Source organism: Zosterops lateralis (assembly GCF_965231275.1).
Source record: "Zosterops lateralis genome assembly, chromosome: 17".
Lineage (NCBI taxonomy): Eukaryota > Metazoa > Chordata > Aves > Passeriformes > Zosteropidae > Zosterops > Zosterops lateralis.
This window is the reverse complement of record NC_139777.1, coordinates 4,532,598-4,550,300: the sequence shown is the minus strand read 5'-3', so window position 1 is coordinate 4,550,300 and position 17,703 is coordinate 4,532,598. Positions and strand designations below refer to the sequence as shown.

Sequence of the window (17,703 nt, the reverse complement as noted above, 5' to 3'; positions counted from 1 at the left end):
GCAGGATTCCCTTTTCCTCCTGCATTACCAAATTTCTCATCTTTCCATCAACAAACACCCTGATTATCCCAAAAAACAGGTGCCAGACTGTCCAGCACCACCAGGAGCTGCAGCCACACTCTGCCACTTCTCCAAGAGACCACTAAAAAAATAAATAATCCAAATTAATTGTGCTCAGATCAGTTAAAACACCCCCAGCTGCAGGGCACAGGCACCATTTATACCCAGAGACACTTTGGTGGCCCCTGGCAGGAGGGGACAGCACAGGGACAGCTCTGATGGCACCAGGCACTTGCCTTGAAAGCCATTTGGCAGCTCCCCTGCTCTTGCTGCCTCAGAAACATCGATCACCCTCCAGCCCACTGAGACTTTTAGCTTTTCTAAAAGTCTTATTTAATTATTTATGGCCTCTTGCTGAATAAAACATGGCACCTCCTGCAGCTGAGGGATCCTCCATGTGATACACAGGAGGGAATCCCAGGCCAGCCCTTTCCCAGGAACTACGGGTGTTTCACAGCTGGGGAATGGGATGAGGCTCCCTGGGGGATAAGGGAGGAGAAGAACTCTGAATAATTTGCTGGAAAACTAATTTAAAATACATTAATGGAAGGATCCATAATGCAACATTGCACCCTGGGGGGACACAGGGGTGATCCCAGCCATGTGGACTTGCTGATAAGTGTTTTGCACCAGGCTTTCTTCACAGAGCACCAACTCCTGGCCAAAAAATCCATGCTTACAACACTGATTTCAGCTGCCTCAGACCACGTTGTATCTGGTTCTATTCCTGTGGTGCTTGTCAAACGCACATTTCCACGCCATCTGTGGGCACTGCTCGCTGTAAATGCTCAACACAGACATTTAAGGAAACATTTAAGGCAAACTTTAGTCATTTCTGTGTTCCCAGCACATGAAGCTGGGCTCTGTTCTCACCACATCCCAAAGCTCCTGTTTTTCCCCAGGCAGTGATGCCACCCTGACGAGGTGGATCCACTGAAATGTGGCAAAGTGTGATGCTGAAACCAAGGGCAACTTCCAGCTCCAAATTGCCCTGAAGTCCTGAATCTGCCCAAAGCCAGGTATTTCCATGGCAACAGCCAGGATGCTGGGAGGGAGGAGGGCAGGATATTTTGGCAGCAGAGGACAGAGGATGGTCCTCTGGCCCAGGGAGGTGTGGGGAAGGGGGAAAGCAGCACAAAAGCTGCTCTGGGGATGAAGGTTCAAGCCAGAGGTTTCTGGAGCACGAGAGATCTTGTGCAAAGCCCTGCTTTTATCTTGAAAAGGAGAGGAAATGGTCCCCAGTGATCAGTGCTGCTCTTCAGAGCAGATCGATGGAGGCAATTGTGAGATGCTGCATTAAGGGCCCTCTGTTCTCTCCTGGTACAGAAACATCTGAGAAAGGCTGCTCTGGGTGCTTGAGAGACATCAGAGGGTCCCTCTGCCAACAGCAGCTTTCATTACCAACCTGCAGCTCATCATCCTCATCCTTATCTTGCCTGAACACTTTTGACAGCTACACAAAGGCCTTTTGCCTTTTTTTTTTTTTTTTAATAAACTGGCCTTGAGAACACTTAAAGCTCTCAACATTAATTTTTCAAACCCTAGTAACATTAAATTAATTTACAATTTTCCACCCATCCAGAATGAAATAGCTGGCACTGACGCCTGCAATCTGATATTTAGGAATGGCAGGCACACAGAAAAAAAAAAAAAAAACAAACCCAAGCTGCAAAAACATTGCTCTTACCAGTCATTTGTGTTATTTAGCCACAAACCAGGCAACATGGCTGGGGCTTCTCTGAAAGGGTGGGAGGAAGAGACTGACTGTTGTTCCCATGACACATGATGAAGGGATTAGTCAACAGCTACACAGTGACAACCATTCCAGCTACTGAAAAATAAACAATATTTCTGGTGGAAGACAAGCAGGCTGTGGTCAGATCCAATTTTTTTTTTAAAGAATACTAAGAACAGGCGGCAAAACCTTCAATGCAGGTTCAACAGTCACTGAGGAGTAAAGACTCATAGCTGCTTCCTGAGTGGCAAGTTAAACATAAACTAAGTTGGTTTTTTTTTTTTTTTTTTTTTTTTTTGCAGAAGAACAACCAAGATGACTGTTTGCTTTCATCCAGCACTCAGCTTTTCACTCAGCTAACATTCCAGGGACACGTGTAACACCTGCTTCCCTTCCTCTCAAAAACACACCTCAGGACTCTCCTCTATTCAAAAAAACTTGTAAAAGAAAAGGAGCAGAGGTTGCAAAGGGGAATATTTCTAGTTGAAAACCCACACCCTCTCCAAACCTGGGTATTTCAGGCTCTGGGCTTGTAAAAAAGCCTTGTTCCATGTGATAAAAGCTCTAAAAAAAAAAAAAAAATCAGAGAATGTTGGTCATGCAGATTATCCTGCACAAAAGTCAGATTTCACTCCTTCCCTTGCAGCCTGCTGACAAACAGTCAATTCTGCAGCCTCCAGGGTTGGTTTGATTTATTATGACCATATGGGGATGGGTGGGGGGGAGGGAGAGGAAGAAGATGGTGACAGATAACAGAGCTCATCTCAACCTGCACATCCACTGCAGCACAGGACTTCTCCAGAATCCAAAGCCTTAACCATGGCAACAGCCAAATACTGTGCCCTGGGTAATTCCAGTTTATTGTTTCTGTCCCTGCTCGGATCAGACCTTTTTCCCCAGTGTTTGCCTCACTCAGTCATGGCCCTGGGGTGACAGATGTGGCACAGCTCCCCAGGGGACAGCCCTGCCTGTCCCTGCTCTCAGCTGGGCTCACCTGCACTGAGAGCCCTGGCTGGAGCAAAACCAGGCATGGGCTCCTGAAATGAGAATAATACAGGTCTGAGAAAGGGTAAAATTCTGTGAGGGGGAAAAAAAACCCCACCTAAATTTCTGCAAATAGCCCGTTCTACTGCTCCTTGGAGTCTGCACAAGCTCCTGACTTAACCTGAGCTCAGCCTAGAAGAGGAATAAAAACCAAAAGCATGAGCAGGGAGCAACAGGCACAAGAACTCCCCACCTGCTCCTGGGTTTAGGGATGGTGCTAAATAATTAACCCCATAACCTACAGGATCGTGTTTCCCCAGGGTTTTAATTCCTACCAGAGCAAAGCCCAGGTGGGGAGCACATGGAATTCCCCCACCTGTGTGGCTGTGCAGCCATAACCCCCACCCAGCCCACTGCTGGACCAGCCCCTGTCCAAGGTCAGCACTTCCAGGTGGAAGGCAAATCCCAAGGGAATGGCAACCACCTGGTACCTGCACAGGCAGGGAGCCACATCCACACCAACATCCTGAGTGGGATCACCAGGAAAAAGCCTCTCAGCACGAAGGGGCTGCTGGAGAAAGCCCAGAATGTGCCAAACACTCAGATCACGTTTCCCCAGGTTTTTAATTCCTACCAGAGCAAAGCCCAGGTGGGGAGCACATGGAATTCCCCCACCTGTGCGGCTGTGCAGCCATAACCCCCACCCAGCCCACTGCTGGACCCAGCCCCTGTCCAAAGTCAGCACTTCCAGCAGGAGTGGAAGGCAAATCCCAAGGGAATGGCAACAACCTATACAGGCAGGGAGTCGCATCCACACCAACATCCTGAATGGCATCACCAGGAAAAAGCCTCTCAGCACAAAGGGGCTGCTGGAGAGAGCCCAGAGTGTGCCAAACACCCAGATCACAGCACCACAGGGGCAGGAGGGCTTTTCCCTTCCCTCCCTCAGGCTTTACTGGCATTCACCAGACCCACATTATCCCCCAAAAACCAGCAGAAGGGCACGGGCCAAGCCCAGCTCTGCTCCCCGAGGTCCCAGCTCCCATTTCCCCCAGCACAGGGCCCTGGGATGGAGCAAAGCTGGGCTCTGCAGGCCAGCACTGAGAGGCTCTGGGGGAAAGGCAGGAACAGCCACCCTGCAGCAGCTCTCTCTGCACTCAGGAGCTGCCACAGACAGTAAAATAATGAGACGGCAGCTCTATCCACAACGCTAAATAAATGTCATACCCTTTTCCTGCTTTAATAGCCGTTGCTGGGGCAACCAGTAGTATTCCTTTAGCACCACGCCCGGCTCAGGATTAAAGGTGGGAACCGGTCAGGATGGGCAGCGCTGTGACCCTCCCCATCCCCACCACCCCGGGGCTGCTCCTCCCGACTCTGACAGCGCCTTCCCCTCCCCGGGAGCCTGAAAACCGGAGAGCGAGATGCTCCTGACACCAGAAACAAACCACCACACAGCATCCTCCCCCCGGCATCCCGGGAGGTGACCTGCAGGGACAGAGCGTGGGCAGGACAGGACAGGACAGGACAGGACAGGACAGGACAGGAGCTCCCTGTGACCCAGCACCGGGCTCAGGTGTAACACACGGGATAAACACGGGGCTGGAGGCGGCTCAGCGGGAAACGACGGGAGAACTAACAGAGTTAAAGATGCCTGAGAAGAGGGAGATGCGAAACGCCATCAAACCCTGCATTGAACACACATATTTGGGGACCTCTCCTCCTTTTTCCTGGTCCAGCACCCGCTGCCCCCCGCCCTGCCCAGGAGCGCCGTGCTCCCATCCCCGCTCCCAAGGGAAGGATGCAGCACCGGGGGACTCGCCCCTTTTTTTTTTTTTTTTTTTTTTCCCTGCGGAAAAACCCCAAGTTGTGGCGCGCTCTGCCCCCAGGCAGAGGAGGCGATTTTCCGAGGATGCGGGGCCCCGGGATGCGGGCACTGCAGGGATGCTCCTCCACCCCCCGGGACCCGCAGCCGCTCCGGGTGGGTTCTCAGCTGGGTGGGCTCCGGGCTGGTTTTTGGGGGGTTTAAACCCGCGGTAGCAGCAGCCGGAGCCAGGGGATGCTGCGGGCTCCCCTCGGGCACCGGGGCCGCTCCCGGGGGTCCCGCACCCACCTCCTTCTTGACGGTGCGCAGCAGCCGCTGCCGGGTCTCCGCCTCTGCGGGGGGAAATGAGGAGAAGAGACCCATTAGTGCGGCCCTGCCCTGCCCCGCCAGCCCCGCTCCCCCCGGTGCCGCTCCCCGGTCCCCGCCCGCCGTACCCGCCGGGGCCGCCGCCATGGCCGCGCTCGCTCCGCAGCGCCCGCAGACTGCCGGGCACCGGGCCGGGCCCGCCGGGCCGCACCGCACCGCCCCCCGCCCCGCCGGGGAGGGGCCGCGGCGCCGCCAATCCGCGACCGGCACCGGCACCCCGGGACCCCGGTACCCCGGTACCCCCAGCACCGGTACCCCTGGCACCACCATCCTCAGTACCCCCAGCACCGGTACCCCCGGCACCGGCATCCTCAGTATCCCTGGCACCGGCACTCCGGTACCCCCCACCACCAGTACCCCCGGCACCGGCATCCTCGGTAGCCCCGGTACCAGTACCCCTCGGCACCGACACCCCGGTACCCCCAGCACCGGCACCCCGGTACCCCTGACACCGGTACCCCTGGCACCAGTACCCCCAGCACCAGCATCCTCGGTACCCCCAGCACCGTACCCCCAGAACTGGCATCCTCTTACCCCTCACACTGGTACCCCCGGCACCAGCATCCTCGGTACTCCCGGCATCCGCAGCCCGCCGGCACCCCCGGAACGCCCCGTACCCCCGGTACCCCCAGCACCGACACCCCCAACACGCTCCGTACCCCCGGTACCCCCGGCAGCGGCGGCCCGAGGGGCGACCAGGTCCGCCCCGTTACTCCCGCGGGTGTCTCAGCCGGTCCCATGGTGTGATCACAGCCGTCCCCCAGCTCCCGGGGTCGCCACCAGCTTCCCCCCCGCCCCGAGCTGACCCCCGTAACCCCCGGCAGGTCCCCGCACCCGCCGTCCCCGGGCACCTCGGGGCGGGGTGACACGGGATGGGGACAGCCCTGGGGGTGTCCCCGCACATGGGGATTGCTGGGGCAGTGTCTGGCCTCAGACAGGGGTTCAGGGCTCTGGGGGTCTCTCACAGGGGAGAAACAACCACCTGTCCTTTCAGGCATGAGCCATCCAGGTGAGCTCCGGCACAGCGGGGAGGTGACAATGACCAGAGACCTCCCAATGCCTCCTCTCAAACTCCCACCACCGCATCCCCTCGGAGCGTGTGCCCTGCCTGCAGCTCCATTAACATCTCTTCTGTTTTCCTCTTCCCTGCTTTACCGCTCCAGGACATTTCCATAGAAACGGCATCCTGGCTCCTCCGCAGTCCAGTCTCCAATAGCTACAAACCGCGTTAGTGCGAGGCCAGCGGCGCCCGGCCCCGCTGCTCGGCGGCCCCGCCTGGCCCCGCTGCCATCGCTGCTCAACCCCGGCACGGATGGGCCCTTAGGGACACGGTGTCACCCCTGCCAGCCCCCCAAAGTGACCCCAGAGCTGCCTCCGAGCTTTACCTGCCGTGTCCTTCCTAGTAATGACAGCAGGGACCATAATCCTGATGGTTCCCTCCACTGTCCAAGCTTGGCAGAACAGAAGGGAGCTCTGGACCTCGGGATTAATTCGAATTCTATCCCTTCTGTACCTCCCAGGGGCCAGGAGGAAGCCTGGGCCGTTTCCGTGTGCACTGTTTGCTTTTCGCTGTTTATTTGCTCGTTAAATACCCGTTAGCAGAGGCGGTGGCAGCACAAATGTAACCGGAATGTGATTGCTGGACCAGACCAGCCCCAGGATCTTTGGGAGAAAATCGTCTGAAAGAAGCACAGGGACAAACTTCCCCCCCCCACCCAAGCCTTGCTGGTTCCTTTTCCTTGGAAAATTCTGCTTTAATCCCCGTATTAAAGACAGGTGGGAGACTCTTGGCCCCTGTTTTCTGGAGCTTGGAGAGCTTAAAGGAGAGCACGTTGATCTATACTTAATGTGATTAAGTTATATCTCTGAGCATCACGCTAATTAAATTAAACTTCCCACTGCTGCCTCTGAGGCTTAAACAGGATAGTTGTTTTAAGACCAAACAATTCACTCCCCTGCATTTCCCTGCACGGATGAGCAGGTGGGATAAAAGCATTCTGCTGATCAAGCCGCCGTGGTGTTTAGAAACGACTCCTAAAGCAATTGATAGGCAAATTTAAATCTGATTTGAGTTGGGTTTAAACTGTGCGTTTTCAATCTGGAGCGATTTGTGCTCTGAATAAGGAAAATAACAGGGGGAAAGCAGAAGGGAGAGGATGAGGCAGTGAGTGCAGAGACTGTGTTTGACAGTGGTGTCTCAGGTGTAGAAACAGAGTATTGGGAAGGAATTCTCCTCTGTAAGTGGTGAGGCCCTGGCTCAGGGTGCCCAGAGAAGCTGTGGCTGCCCCTGGAAGTGTCCAAGTCCAAGTTGGATGGGGCTTGGAGCATCCTGGGATAGTGGAAGGTGTCCCTGCCCATGGCAGGGGGTGGCACTGGAAGATCTTTAAGGTCCCTTCCAACCCATAATCTCCCTAAAACATCTCTCCCCACGCCTTCCTCCCATCTCCAGCATCTCTTTCCACCTTGCAGCTTCTAAAAGCACACGGGGATCTTCAAAGCTGTGCCCTGATGGATGTGACAGCGCGGCCCCGACCCGCCGCCGGAGGAGCCGCAGCCGCATGAGCGGAGGGGCAGCGGGACGGGGGCACCGGGAGCGTTCACGGCTCATTCATTCTCCACCGAGCCCCCGGGGGGATCTGTCAGGGATGGAGGGACTGAACCGACGGCTCGGCTCAGCCCTGAGCTGGGAAACGGAGCCTCGTCCGCGCCTGAGCACAGGGAGATCCCAGACAGCAACGTGAGCATCCCTGAGCTGCAAACCCTGCACGGCTGTGGGAATTGCTCCGGCCATGGACGTTCCTGCAGGCCCAGCTCTGTCCCCTCGGGTGTGATTTAATAACTGGGTGTGAGGGAAACTAGAGATTCTTCAGGAGAGAAAGGAGCTTAGGTTTAAACAGACGCCAGAGTTTGAACAGCTGCTGTTTCACTCCTTGGAAAGGGGTCTCTGTCCTGTGCTCGAGGGATGCTGGGGGCTGTCCCTGCTTCCCGCAGACCCCACAGACCCCTGAGACCCCTGGCAGTGCCTGGGCCCATCTGCTGAGCCCTCCTGAGCAGGGGCAGGACGTGGGCACAGGGGGCTCTCCCAGTTGTCACACCGAGCCATGCCACGAAAACCACCTGGAGAAAAGCAGGGTCAGCATCAGAGAAAGAACTATTATCTATTAACTGTTATCTATTTTCTATTATCTATTGTTTTTCACAGCTGCTACGGCACCAGCTGCCTCAGTTCTGTCATTTATGCCTCGAGATGGTCTTTGGTCAGGGGTTAAACCCCACTCCCCCGGCAGGCTCTGCAGGCAGCAGGGATTTCTCCCCTTCATCCCAAAGCCCGGGATAAGGGCAGCCCCTCTGGCAGCCCCAACAGACCTGGCTTTCATCTCCGCCCCAGCGCTGAAGGATTGGGATCCACGGCTCTGGGAAGTCCCAGGAGGGACATAAATCCCATATAAACCACAGCAGAGGAACTGTCCCTCACCTGTGTGCTGGGGCTGGGCTCGGGGGAGCCACACAGGGCTCAGGAGTGGGGGCTGATTGAGGGGCTGTGCCAGGACCCCCCAAATCTCTGCTCCCTCTCCCCCAGCCCAGGGACCACCCTGAGTCCCCCATCCCAACTCCTTCACTCGAGGAACATCCTCATCACTCCTCATAACCCCATCAGCAGAAAACTGCTGTTCTTCACAGGAGAGGTGTTCAAAGAACAATTATTTCATCTTAGAACAACAATAATCTCAGGTTCCACAGTGGAGAGGGAGAAGCCCGTGGGGTGCAGCCCACCCTGTGGAGGGACTGACAGGACTGGACCCACTTCTAGGCTTTTCCAATCTACACAATTCCATGATTCTGTGATTCCATTCTATGGCAGCCTGAGCAGCCAGGACCAGACACACACACACACCAAAAAAAAATATAAATGTGCTTTTAACTGGAGGTTTCTAACGGGTCTCCTTGCATGTGCCTGAGGGATTAACAGTGTCCAGAGGCTTCCCGTGCCCGGCAGCTGCGTCACGTCGTCACAGCAACGCGCTCGCCATGGACCTGGAGCCGCAGCTCCCGCTCCATCTCTCCTGGAGTTCCTTTTAATTACAGATGGGAAAGGCTGTGAAAGTCAGGGCTGGAGGCCCCCAGAGCCCCGGGAGAACCCACTGACCCCGCGTCTGTGCAAGCCCGGCACTGACACGTCTCACTGCAATGAATGTTCCTGCGAAACTGTCAGTGGTGGCTTTAGGGACACTGCCATCCCCTCCTGGTCACAGCTCAGCTGTGAAAGTTATTTCACTTTGGTGTGGCTTTTTCCCAGCAACTCACACCCCAGAGAGGCCTGTCGAGCCCAGATGGATGAGACGACCTTTAAAGGTCCCTTCCAACCCAAACCACTCCACAATTCCTGAATTTCCCCTGCAAGCATCAGTGTCACCTCCTTAGCCAAACACACCACGGAGAGAGAAATAGGGGTTTGTCAGGAGGGAGGAGGAAGCATGGTCCCATTTTACAACCTCAGCCCCAAAACTGAGCTGGAATCCCCTCCCCTGGGTGGGACCCACGGGGTGATGTTTATTCACACAAGGTGAGGCTGGTCCCTGTGGGATGATGCTGGTCCCTGCAGGGTCAGGCTGGTCCCTGTGGGATGATGCTGGTCCCTGCAGGGTCAGGCTGGTCCCTGTGGGATGATGCTGGTCCCTGCAGGGTCAGGCTGGTCCCTCTGGGATGATGCTGGTCCTTGTAGGACCAGGCTGGTCCCTGTGGGATGATGCTGGTCCCTGTGGGATGATGCTGGTCCCTGTAGGATCAGGCTGGTCCCTGTGGGATGATGCTGGCCCCTGTAGGATCAGGCTGGTCCCTGTGGGATAACGCCAGTTCCTGCAGGGTCAGGCTGGTCCCCAGGCTCTGGGGCTGCTCTCCCCTGCTGCCTTTGATCAGAGCATGGCTCTGGTTTCCCTGCCGGCTGCTCTCCGTGCCGTGGGTTTCCAGCGGGAGGTGGGGAAGCGCAGTCAGCCTGACCCTCCCCTCCTCGGATCTGTCATCAGCAGCACAGAAATCCTTCCCGGCCCCAAGTTACCCAGCCCGAATCCTGCAGGATTTGCCAGGCTGGCAGGATGGCAGAGCAGCCCTGCCTGGGTGCCCCTGCCAGTCCCACACCCCCAAAGCCCCACAGCCACCCCAGGGACAAGTGGAGCAAAAAGATGGATTTCCTCCTCTCCGTCATCGGATTCGCCGTCGATCTGGGCAACGTCTGGCGGTTCCCTTACATCTGCTACCAGAACGGAGGGGGTAAGGACACCACTGGGCTTATTTAAGTCTTCTTTTGGAGAAAAGGTGCCTTTTCCCTCATTTTACATCTTTCCCACCCTGAAAAAACCACTCTTTCTTCTCCTTCTTTGTTTCCAGCTGCTCCACTTCAGACAGGGCGGTTTAGAGACCGACCCAACTTCTCCCGACATCTGTGTATTTTCTCTGTGTGTCTTTCTTCATTTAAAATCCTCCTCCACTCCCTCCATCCTCCTTCCCTGGGGTCCTTTCCTCCTTTCCTGGTCTTTCCCTCCTTTCTCAGTGGGGTTAGAGGTGCGTTAGCAGCTCTAGGATCACAAAGGGAAAATTAGCATGGTCCAAAGAGAAAAATGGATTAAGATCCGCAAATTTGGGCTGGGAGGTTCATACACTTCATGCTCTCAGGACTCTGGAAGCTGCCCTTTGGGATGGCTTTTGGTTTAAAATCATCCTCACCCTCCTGCTGTGGATCCTGGCTGACAGTGCTGGACCTTTGGCTTTGAGGGATCAATGGGACGCAAAGACACAGAAACACCACGAAGGGGAAAACCTTCAGTAAATGACAACTAAATAAATTTCTTGGAATGAAGCAGGGTAGAAACCCCCCTCACATGGAAATGCAAAAGGGGGGATGAGAATTTTTGTGCTGTTTGGGAAAGCGCAGCAGATTTAATTGCCAAAGTCGGCTTTCGGGGAACATCCTCTACTGCTTGGGAAAATTAGAAAGAGGTAATTAGTTCCATACTCAAGGCAAAACTGTGGATCCCAGGTGCCCACGTTGAAACAGAGTTATTTGCGAGTGGCTCCTGTGGGATTGGGAGAAGAGCTGAGCCCCTCTGCGTGCCTGTGCTTGGGGTGGGTGGTTTCCACCTGCCCCAGCCCCATGGAGGGGGAACACTGGGATGGGCAGCACTGGACTCACCCACAACCCGGGCTCTGACTGGAAGGAAAACACTGAAAACACTTGGTCCTCTTGGGCCAGTCCTGCCAGGCAGATGAGGGGCTGCAGGAGGGTGCTGGGGATTTTTGGGATATTGGGGATAGTGGGAGTGCTGGGGATACTGTGAGTGCTGGAGGTTTTGGGGATACTGGGAATGTTGAGGTGCTGGGGATGCCACACCACACACACATCTGTGAGAGAGAGGAGCCGTGGGGGTTAAATTAACTAATCCCAGTAGAACTTGGAAAGCAGTCCCACTTCCAAAAGCTCCATGGGGTACAAGTGTAGCCCCAGTAAAAACGAGGATGTTATGAATAATGCAGATTACAGCGTTAATTATGTGTCTTGGGGTGGCTGTGCATATTCAAATCAGATATTTCTCCAAAACTCTTCCAGACCTGAGGGGTGCTGGGTGTCCCCTCCCCGGCACCCCAATGGTTTGTGTGGTTCTTTGTTCCATCCTGGCCAAATGGTGCCTCCCCAGCAAGGGCTGGGACTCCAGCAGGGCTGTCCTGGGAACCCAGGAAGCTGGAACACCAAACAGGCTCTCACATCTCTGAGCTCCTCTGACCAGATCACTTCCAAAGCTTCTCACAAACACGTCCAAAACTGCTGAGGCAGCGCTGGGAAGGAGGGAGGTGACAATGCTGTGGTCCCCCAGCAGCCTGGTGGTCACCCTGCTGTGCTCCCCACCCTGCAGGAGCCTTCCTCATCCCCTACACGCTGATGGCTGTTTTCGGGGGGGTGCCCCTCTTCTACATGGAGCTGGCCCTGGGGCAGTTCCACAGGACAGGTGCCATCCCCATCTGGAAGCGCATCTGCCCCATCTTTAAAGGTGAGAGACCCCCAGCCCAGGTGACACCGTGACCCCAAACTCATGTCCCAGGGCTGAGCCCCATCCTGCTTTTCCCAGGCATCGGCTTTGCCATCTGCATCATTGGCCTCTACGTCTCCTTCTACTACAACACCATCATTGCCTGGGCTCTTTACTACTTCTACTCATCTTTCTCGGGCACCCTGCCCTGGACCAGCTGTGACAACCCCTGGAACACCCCTGACTGCACCAACTACTTTGGGAAGAGCAACGTGACCTGGACCAACTTCTCCAGGTCCCCTGCCGAGGAGTTTTACACGTAAGGGCACAGGATGTGGATGGTGTGAGCTGGGCACAGCTCCTGAGGGGGCTCTGGGAGCAGGCTCTGAGGTGGGAATGCTCCTGAGGAGCTCATGGACTGCCTGCCTCGGGCTGAGCCTGCTCCCAGCCCTGGGGATCCCTCCCTGCAGGAGGAAGGTCCTGGAGATCCAGGAATCCAGGGGTGTGCATGACATCGGGGGGATCCGCTGGCAGCTGCTCCTCTGCCTCTTCCTCATCTTCACCATTGTCTACTTCAGCCTGTGGAAAGGGGTGAAAACCTCTGGGAAGGTGAGGAGAGCTCCAGCACTGCCCTGCCAGGGCAGGAGGGACCCATCCCTTGGTAGGATGTTGTCACCCACCAGACTGTGGAAGAGGGAATGTCACCTCCTCCTCAGCCCCTGCCCCTGAGGCCACCCAGAGTGAGCCCAGCACGGGGGTTTGGGTGCTCTGTGGTGCCAAGGGGTGACAGCTGCCTCCCTCCAGGTGGTGTGGGTGACAGCCACGCTGCCCTACGTTGTCCTGTTCATCCTGCTCATCCGAGGGGCCACCCTGCCTGGAGCCTGGAGAGGGGTTGTCTTCTACCTGCGCCCAGACTGGGGCAAGCTCCTGAGCACGGCGGTGAGTGCACGGTGGGACACCCTGCCCGGGGCATGGCAGCACCCAGGACACCCACCCACGGGTCTGGCCCCACCACGGGGCAATGGGGCCTTTGTTCCCACAGAAACGAGGCGCCCTGGACGGGCTCTTGGAAATGTAAATCCGTAATTGAATCACCCATCTCATTCTGGCGGTTTTTGTTTGTGCTGTGCTCCCCCTTGGGCTGACAATGGGCTTCCTGTGGGTAATTACCAGGCAGCACTTGAGAATTCTCATTAAAGGTAATGAGAGCCGTGCTGCCAGCACTGAACGTGCCAGGCAGGAGTGGGCAGGGCAGGCTCAGGGCTCCTCTCCATCCATCCATCCATCCATCCATCCATCCATCCATCCATCCATCCATCTATCATCCATCCATCCATCCATCCATCCATCCATCCATCCATCCATCCCTGCTCCGAGTGTGGGTGAGCACAGGTGACTCTGCTGCTGTAGGACCCCAGGGTGGAAATGAGCTCACTCCATGACACAGCAGTTCCTCAGCTCCCAGCACATCTCCTGGGGGCACAGGGCAGGCAGGAGAGGAGATCTGGACACATGTGCCAGCACAGCCTGTGCCATGGGGTGTCCATGCCATTGGCACCTCCCAGCCCCATCCCAGCCCCAAGGACCCCGTGCCCTGCCCATCCTCCTGTTGTTTCTCCCTCCAGGTTTGGGTGGATGCTGCTGCACAGATCTTCTTCTCCTTGGGCCCTGGATTTGGAGTCCTCCTTGCTCTGGCCAGTTACAACCATTTCCACAACAACTGCTACAGGTGAGGGTCCATCCCAGTGGGCACAGCTGCAGTGGAGGCACGTTCTGGCAGCTCCTGGCCCCCACTGCCACATCCCAACATCTCCTGGCCCCCACTGCCACATCCCAACATCTCCTGGTCCCCACTGCCACATCCCAGCAGCTCCTGGTCCCCACTGCCACATCCCAACCTCTCCTGGCCCCCACTGCCACATCCCAACATCTCCTGGTCCCCACTGCCACATCCCAACCTCTCCTGGTCCCCGTGGCTGCAGGCTGGACATCTTTCTCCATTTCACTGATGGTTTTGGTGTAAGGGGCCAGGAGAAGGAACTGGAGTGGGGCAAGGCCAGGGCAGCTGGAGTAGGGTAAGGGCTGACTTGGAGGGGGCTCTTTCCCTCTTTTCTGCCTTCCAGGGATGCACTTGTCACCAGTGCTGTGAACTGCCTCACCAGTTTCCTCTCAGGCTTTGTCATCTTCACCGTCCTGGGCTACATGGCCGAGATGAGGGACGTGGAGGTGGAGGATGTTGCCAGAGATAAAGGTTCTCCTCTTCCAGCAGCCTCTTCCCCAAGGGAATTCCTACCCCCAGGGCTGTGCCAGGGAACAGCCAACCAAGCCAGTGTCCCCTCCTAGGGCCCAGCCTCCTCTTCATCACCTACCCTGAAGCAATTGCCAACATGGTGGGATCCACCTTCTTTGCCATCATTTTCTTCCTGATGATGATCACCCTGGGGCTGGACAGCACGGTAGGAGTGGGACAGCCCAGGGTCCCCAGCAGGGACCAGGAGTGGCCGTGTCCCATGGCTGATAGTGGGGTGGCAAGGGGGGTTATGGCCTTAGGAAGGGAAGGGATGGGATGGGATGGGATGGGATGGGATGGGATGGGATGGGATGGGATGGGATGGGATGGGATGGGATGGGACATCCCCACTCTGCCATGCAGATTTTCTTGGAGGGCAGGACTGTCCCCATACCCCATCTCCCCACCCCATGCCAGCATTTCCTTTGCAGTTTGGAGGCCTGGAGGCCGTGATCACAGCTGTGATGGATGAGTACCCCCAGGTCCTGGCAGGGCGACGGGAGCTCTTTGTCCTCGGCCTCATCACAGTCTGTTTCCTGGGCTCCCTCAGCACCCTCACCTACGTGAGTTCCTCTGGCACCACCCTGCCCTGGCCCCCCACATCCCCTCCTTCACCCCTGTGGGGTCTGCAGCCTTCCCCTCCTGATGCTGCTCCAGGGAGGGGCCTACGTGGTGAAGCTGCTGGAGGAGTTTGGTGCTGGCTGCTCCATCCTGGCAGTGGTGCTCCTGGAAACCATTGCTGTCTCCTGGTTTTATGGTAAGAAACTGCCTCTGTCATGGAAAACACCCCGTGGGCACCCACAGGGGTGTGTGACCCTGCACAGGTGAGTAAATCCCGGGCACTGGATCCCATATGTGGCTCCTGGTGATGTGTCCATGGGGATATCCCTGAACCCACATCCCCAGTGTGATCCTGGGGCTGTGAGGGCTCTCTCCTCTGGCAGGGATCCAGAGGTTCTCCCATGATGTCAAAGCCATGCTGGGCTTCACCCCGGGGCTCTTCTGGAAGCTGTGCTGGGTCGCCATCAGCCCGGCCCTGCTGGCAGTGAGTATCCATGGCTGAATTTTGTACAATGTCATTGCTGTCCCTCTGGACACCCTGCAAGGCAGCCACTCCTCCCTGCTGCTCAGCTCCCCTCTCACTCACACGAGGTGACCAAGCTCCCAGGAGAGTGGACAGGGCTGTGGGACCTCATCCCAGCCCTCCCCATGCTGCTGCCACAGTGCCCACAGCCCCAGGACCTCACCGAGAAAGGGAACTGGAAGTTAATTTTCCAGCCTTTTCCACAGCTCCAGGGCAAAGCTGGGTGCTCACATGGGTGGAAGCTCAGCTTTGTCTCATCCTCCCAGCACGCAGCACCCCTGGCAGGGCTGGCCACGGGTCCATCTCCCGTGTGCTGGGCTGGATCCATCCCTTTGAAATGCCAGCTCCCACGGCACTTCAAAGGCTGCCGTCGGCAGAGGGGTCTAATCTCACTGGATCTGCAGGAGAAGAGGCCTTGTGAGGATTAATTATGGCTCTAAGCGCTTTGCCCTGGTTATTAAGAGAGGAGTATTACCATCAAAGCACACAGCAAATGGTTTTGTTTTCAGCATGGAGCTGAGCAGCCTCCACTGGCTCACAGGGCTTGTTAGACAGAGGGCCCTCACCCAGCCAGGGGTGGCAGCCTGGGACATGTCCCTGTGGTGTCCATGCTGGATTTGGGACCACAGGGGGAGCAGCAGGATGTGGATGGTGATCACAGAATCATGGATTCACAGAATGGTTTCAGTTGGAAGGGATCTTAAAGGTCATCTTGTTCCATCCCTGTACCCTGATAACCTGTGGGGTGAGCTGGCATCAGTGCCAGGGCTGGGGAGATCAGGGAATTATTTAGTTTGGAAAAGTCCTCTAAGATCAAAGAGTTCAAGCATCACCCAGCACTGCCAAGGCCACCACCCACTGTCCCCAAGGCCTACAACTACACATCTGTTAATCCCTCCAGGGATGGGGACTCCACCTCTGCCCTGGGCAGCTGTGCCAGGCCTAGAGAGCCCTTTTGGTGAGGAATTTTTCCATGATGCCCAACATAACCTGGCACAGCTTGAGGCCACTTCCTCTGGTTCTGTCCCTTGTTCCCTGGGAGCAAAGTCCAACCTCTGCCTGGCTGCACCCTCCTATCAGGGAGTTGTGGGGAGATAGGAGATCCTCCCTGAGCCTCCTTTTCTCCAGGCTGAGCCCCTTTCCCAGCTCCCTCAGCTGCTCCTGGTGCTCCAGCCCCTTCCCCAGCTCTGTTCCCTTCTCTGGACGTGCTGCAGCCTCTCAATGTGTCTTGGTGTGAGAGGCCCATACTGCTCACAGCTCCCTGTGGCTCTGCTCGTTACAGTTCATAGTCATCAGCTCCCTCCTGGACCAGCCACCCTTGACCCTCTTTGACTACCAGTACCCCGAGTGGAGCATCTCAGTGGGATTCCTCATCGGAGCATCCTCCTTCATCTGCATCCCCCTCTACATGGTGTACAAGCTGGTCTGGACCCCGGGGTCCCTCAAGCAGGTCAGGAGCAGCTCAGACAATCCCACAGCTCCTGGGTGGGCTGGGGTGGGCAGGGACCCCATTAGGGGTTGGGGAACCAGGCAGGTGGTTGGTGGCATCCTCAGCATCATCTCTGTTAATTAAACCCCACCGGGAGAGCTGCCTGGGAAGGGCTGGGAGGAGGGAGGAAACGCCCTCGCTGTGTTGTGTGTCTCTCTCAGCGCCTCGCCGTCTGCATCCGGCCCGAGAAGATGACCAGAGCCCCCCAGGCCGAGGGGGTGGGCTTGGCCCCCGTCCTGTAGCCGGGGGACACGGACACTGCCCCGGCCCCTTCCCGGCACAGCCACGGGGGAGCCGCCACCGCCTCCTCATCCTCCCCACGGGCCGGACCGGACCCGGCATCTCCTGCACGGGGTGGAAGCGGCTCCGCCGGCACGTCCTGGCGGGCAGAGCCCCGTTCTCGCTGCTGGCGGGGAAATCCCTGCAGGGGATCCCACAGCAGGGAGAACGGGACCCATCGCTGTGTGCCGGGACCAAACACCCGGGCGGGGATGGAGGAGAACCCCAACGGAGGTGTCCCCCCGTGCATGTCTGTAGAGTTTGGGAAATAAAGTTGATGCTGATGAGGAAAAGGAGCTGGAGTGTTCCTGGGAAATAAAGTTGATGCTGATGAGGAAAAGGAGCTGGAGTGTTCCTGGGAAATAAAGTTGATGCTGATGAGGAAAAGGAGCTGGAGCGCCGTGCGTGGTCAGAGCTCGGGCTGGGGCTGTCGCTGTCCAGACACGCCTTGTCCTGCTGCAAAAACCCAAAGTCCGGCGGAGGAATTGCCCGAGCCCGGGGGTGGGTCCCGGGTGCTGCTGAAGCCGGAGATCCAGGGATTTAAAGAGAGAAAGTCCCTAATACATCTCATT

At 56.8% G+C, this 17,703-nt stretch overlaps 2 protein-coding genes across 2 annotated transcripts in view; one reads left to right on the top strand and one right to left on the bottom strand.

Moving 5' to 3' along the window:
* SGSM1 (small G protein signaling modulator 1) overlaps positions 1-6,448 on the bottom strand; it is a 34,119-nt gene extending 27,671 nt beyond the window's left edge. The window contains exons 1-2 of the mRNA XM_083873690.1: positions 6,356-6,448; positions 4,893-4,936 (exon numbers count right to left, since the gene is read on the bottom strand). Of these exons, the coding sequence (XP_083729816.1) occupies positions 4,893-4,936; positions 6,356-6,392 (81 nt within the window). The 5' untranslated portion in view covers positions 6,393-6,448. The remainder of the gene's footprint in view (positions 1-4,892; positions 4,937-6,355) is intronic.
* Positions 6,449-10,063: 3,615 nt separating this feature from the next.
* LOC310916565 (sodium-dependent serotonin transporter-like) lies at positions 10,064-17,094 on the top strand (the record flags this gene model as incomplete). The annotated part of the gene is made up of 13 exons (XM_083874184.1): positions 10,064-10,238; positions 11,876-12,010; positions 12,089-12,308; positions 12,460-12,598; positions 12,794-12,928; positions 13,615-13,718; positions 14,113-14,240; positions 14,333-14,445; positions 14,711-14,842; positions 14,937-15,036; positions 15,224-15,324; positions 16,646-16,813; positions 17,014-17,094. 13 exons carry the CDS (start codon positions 10,064-10,066, stop codon positions 17,092-17,094), a joined length of 1,731 nt encoding a protein of 576 aa, XP_083730310.1.
* Positions 17,095-17,703: the final 609 nt, after the last annotated feature.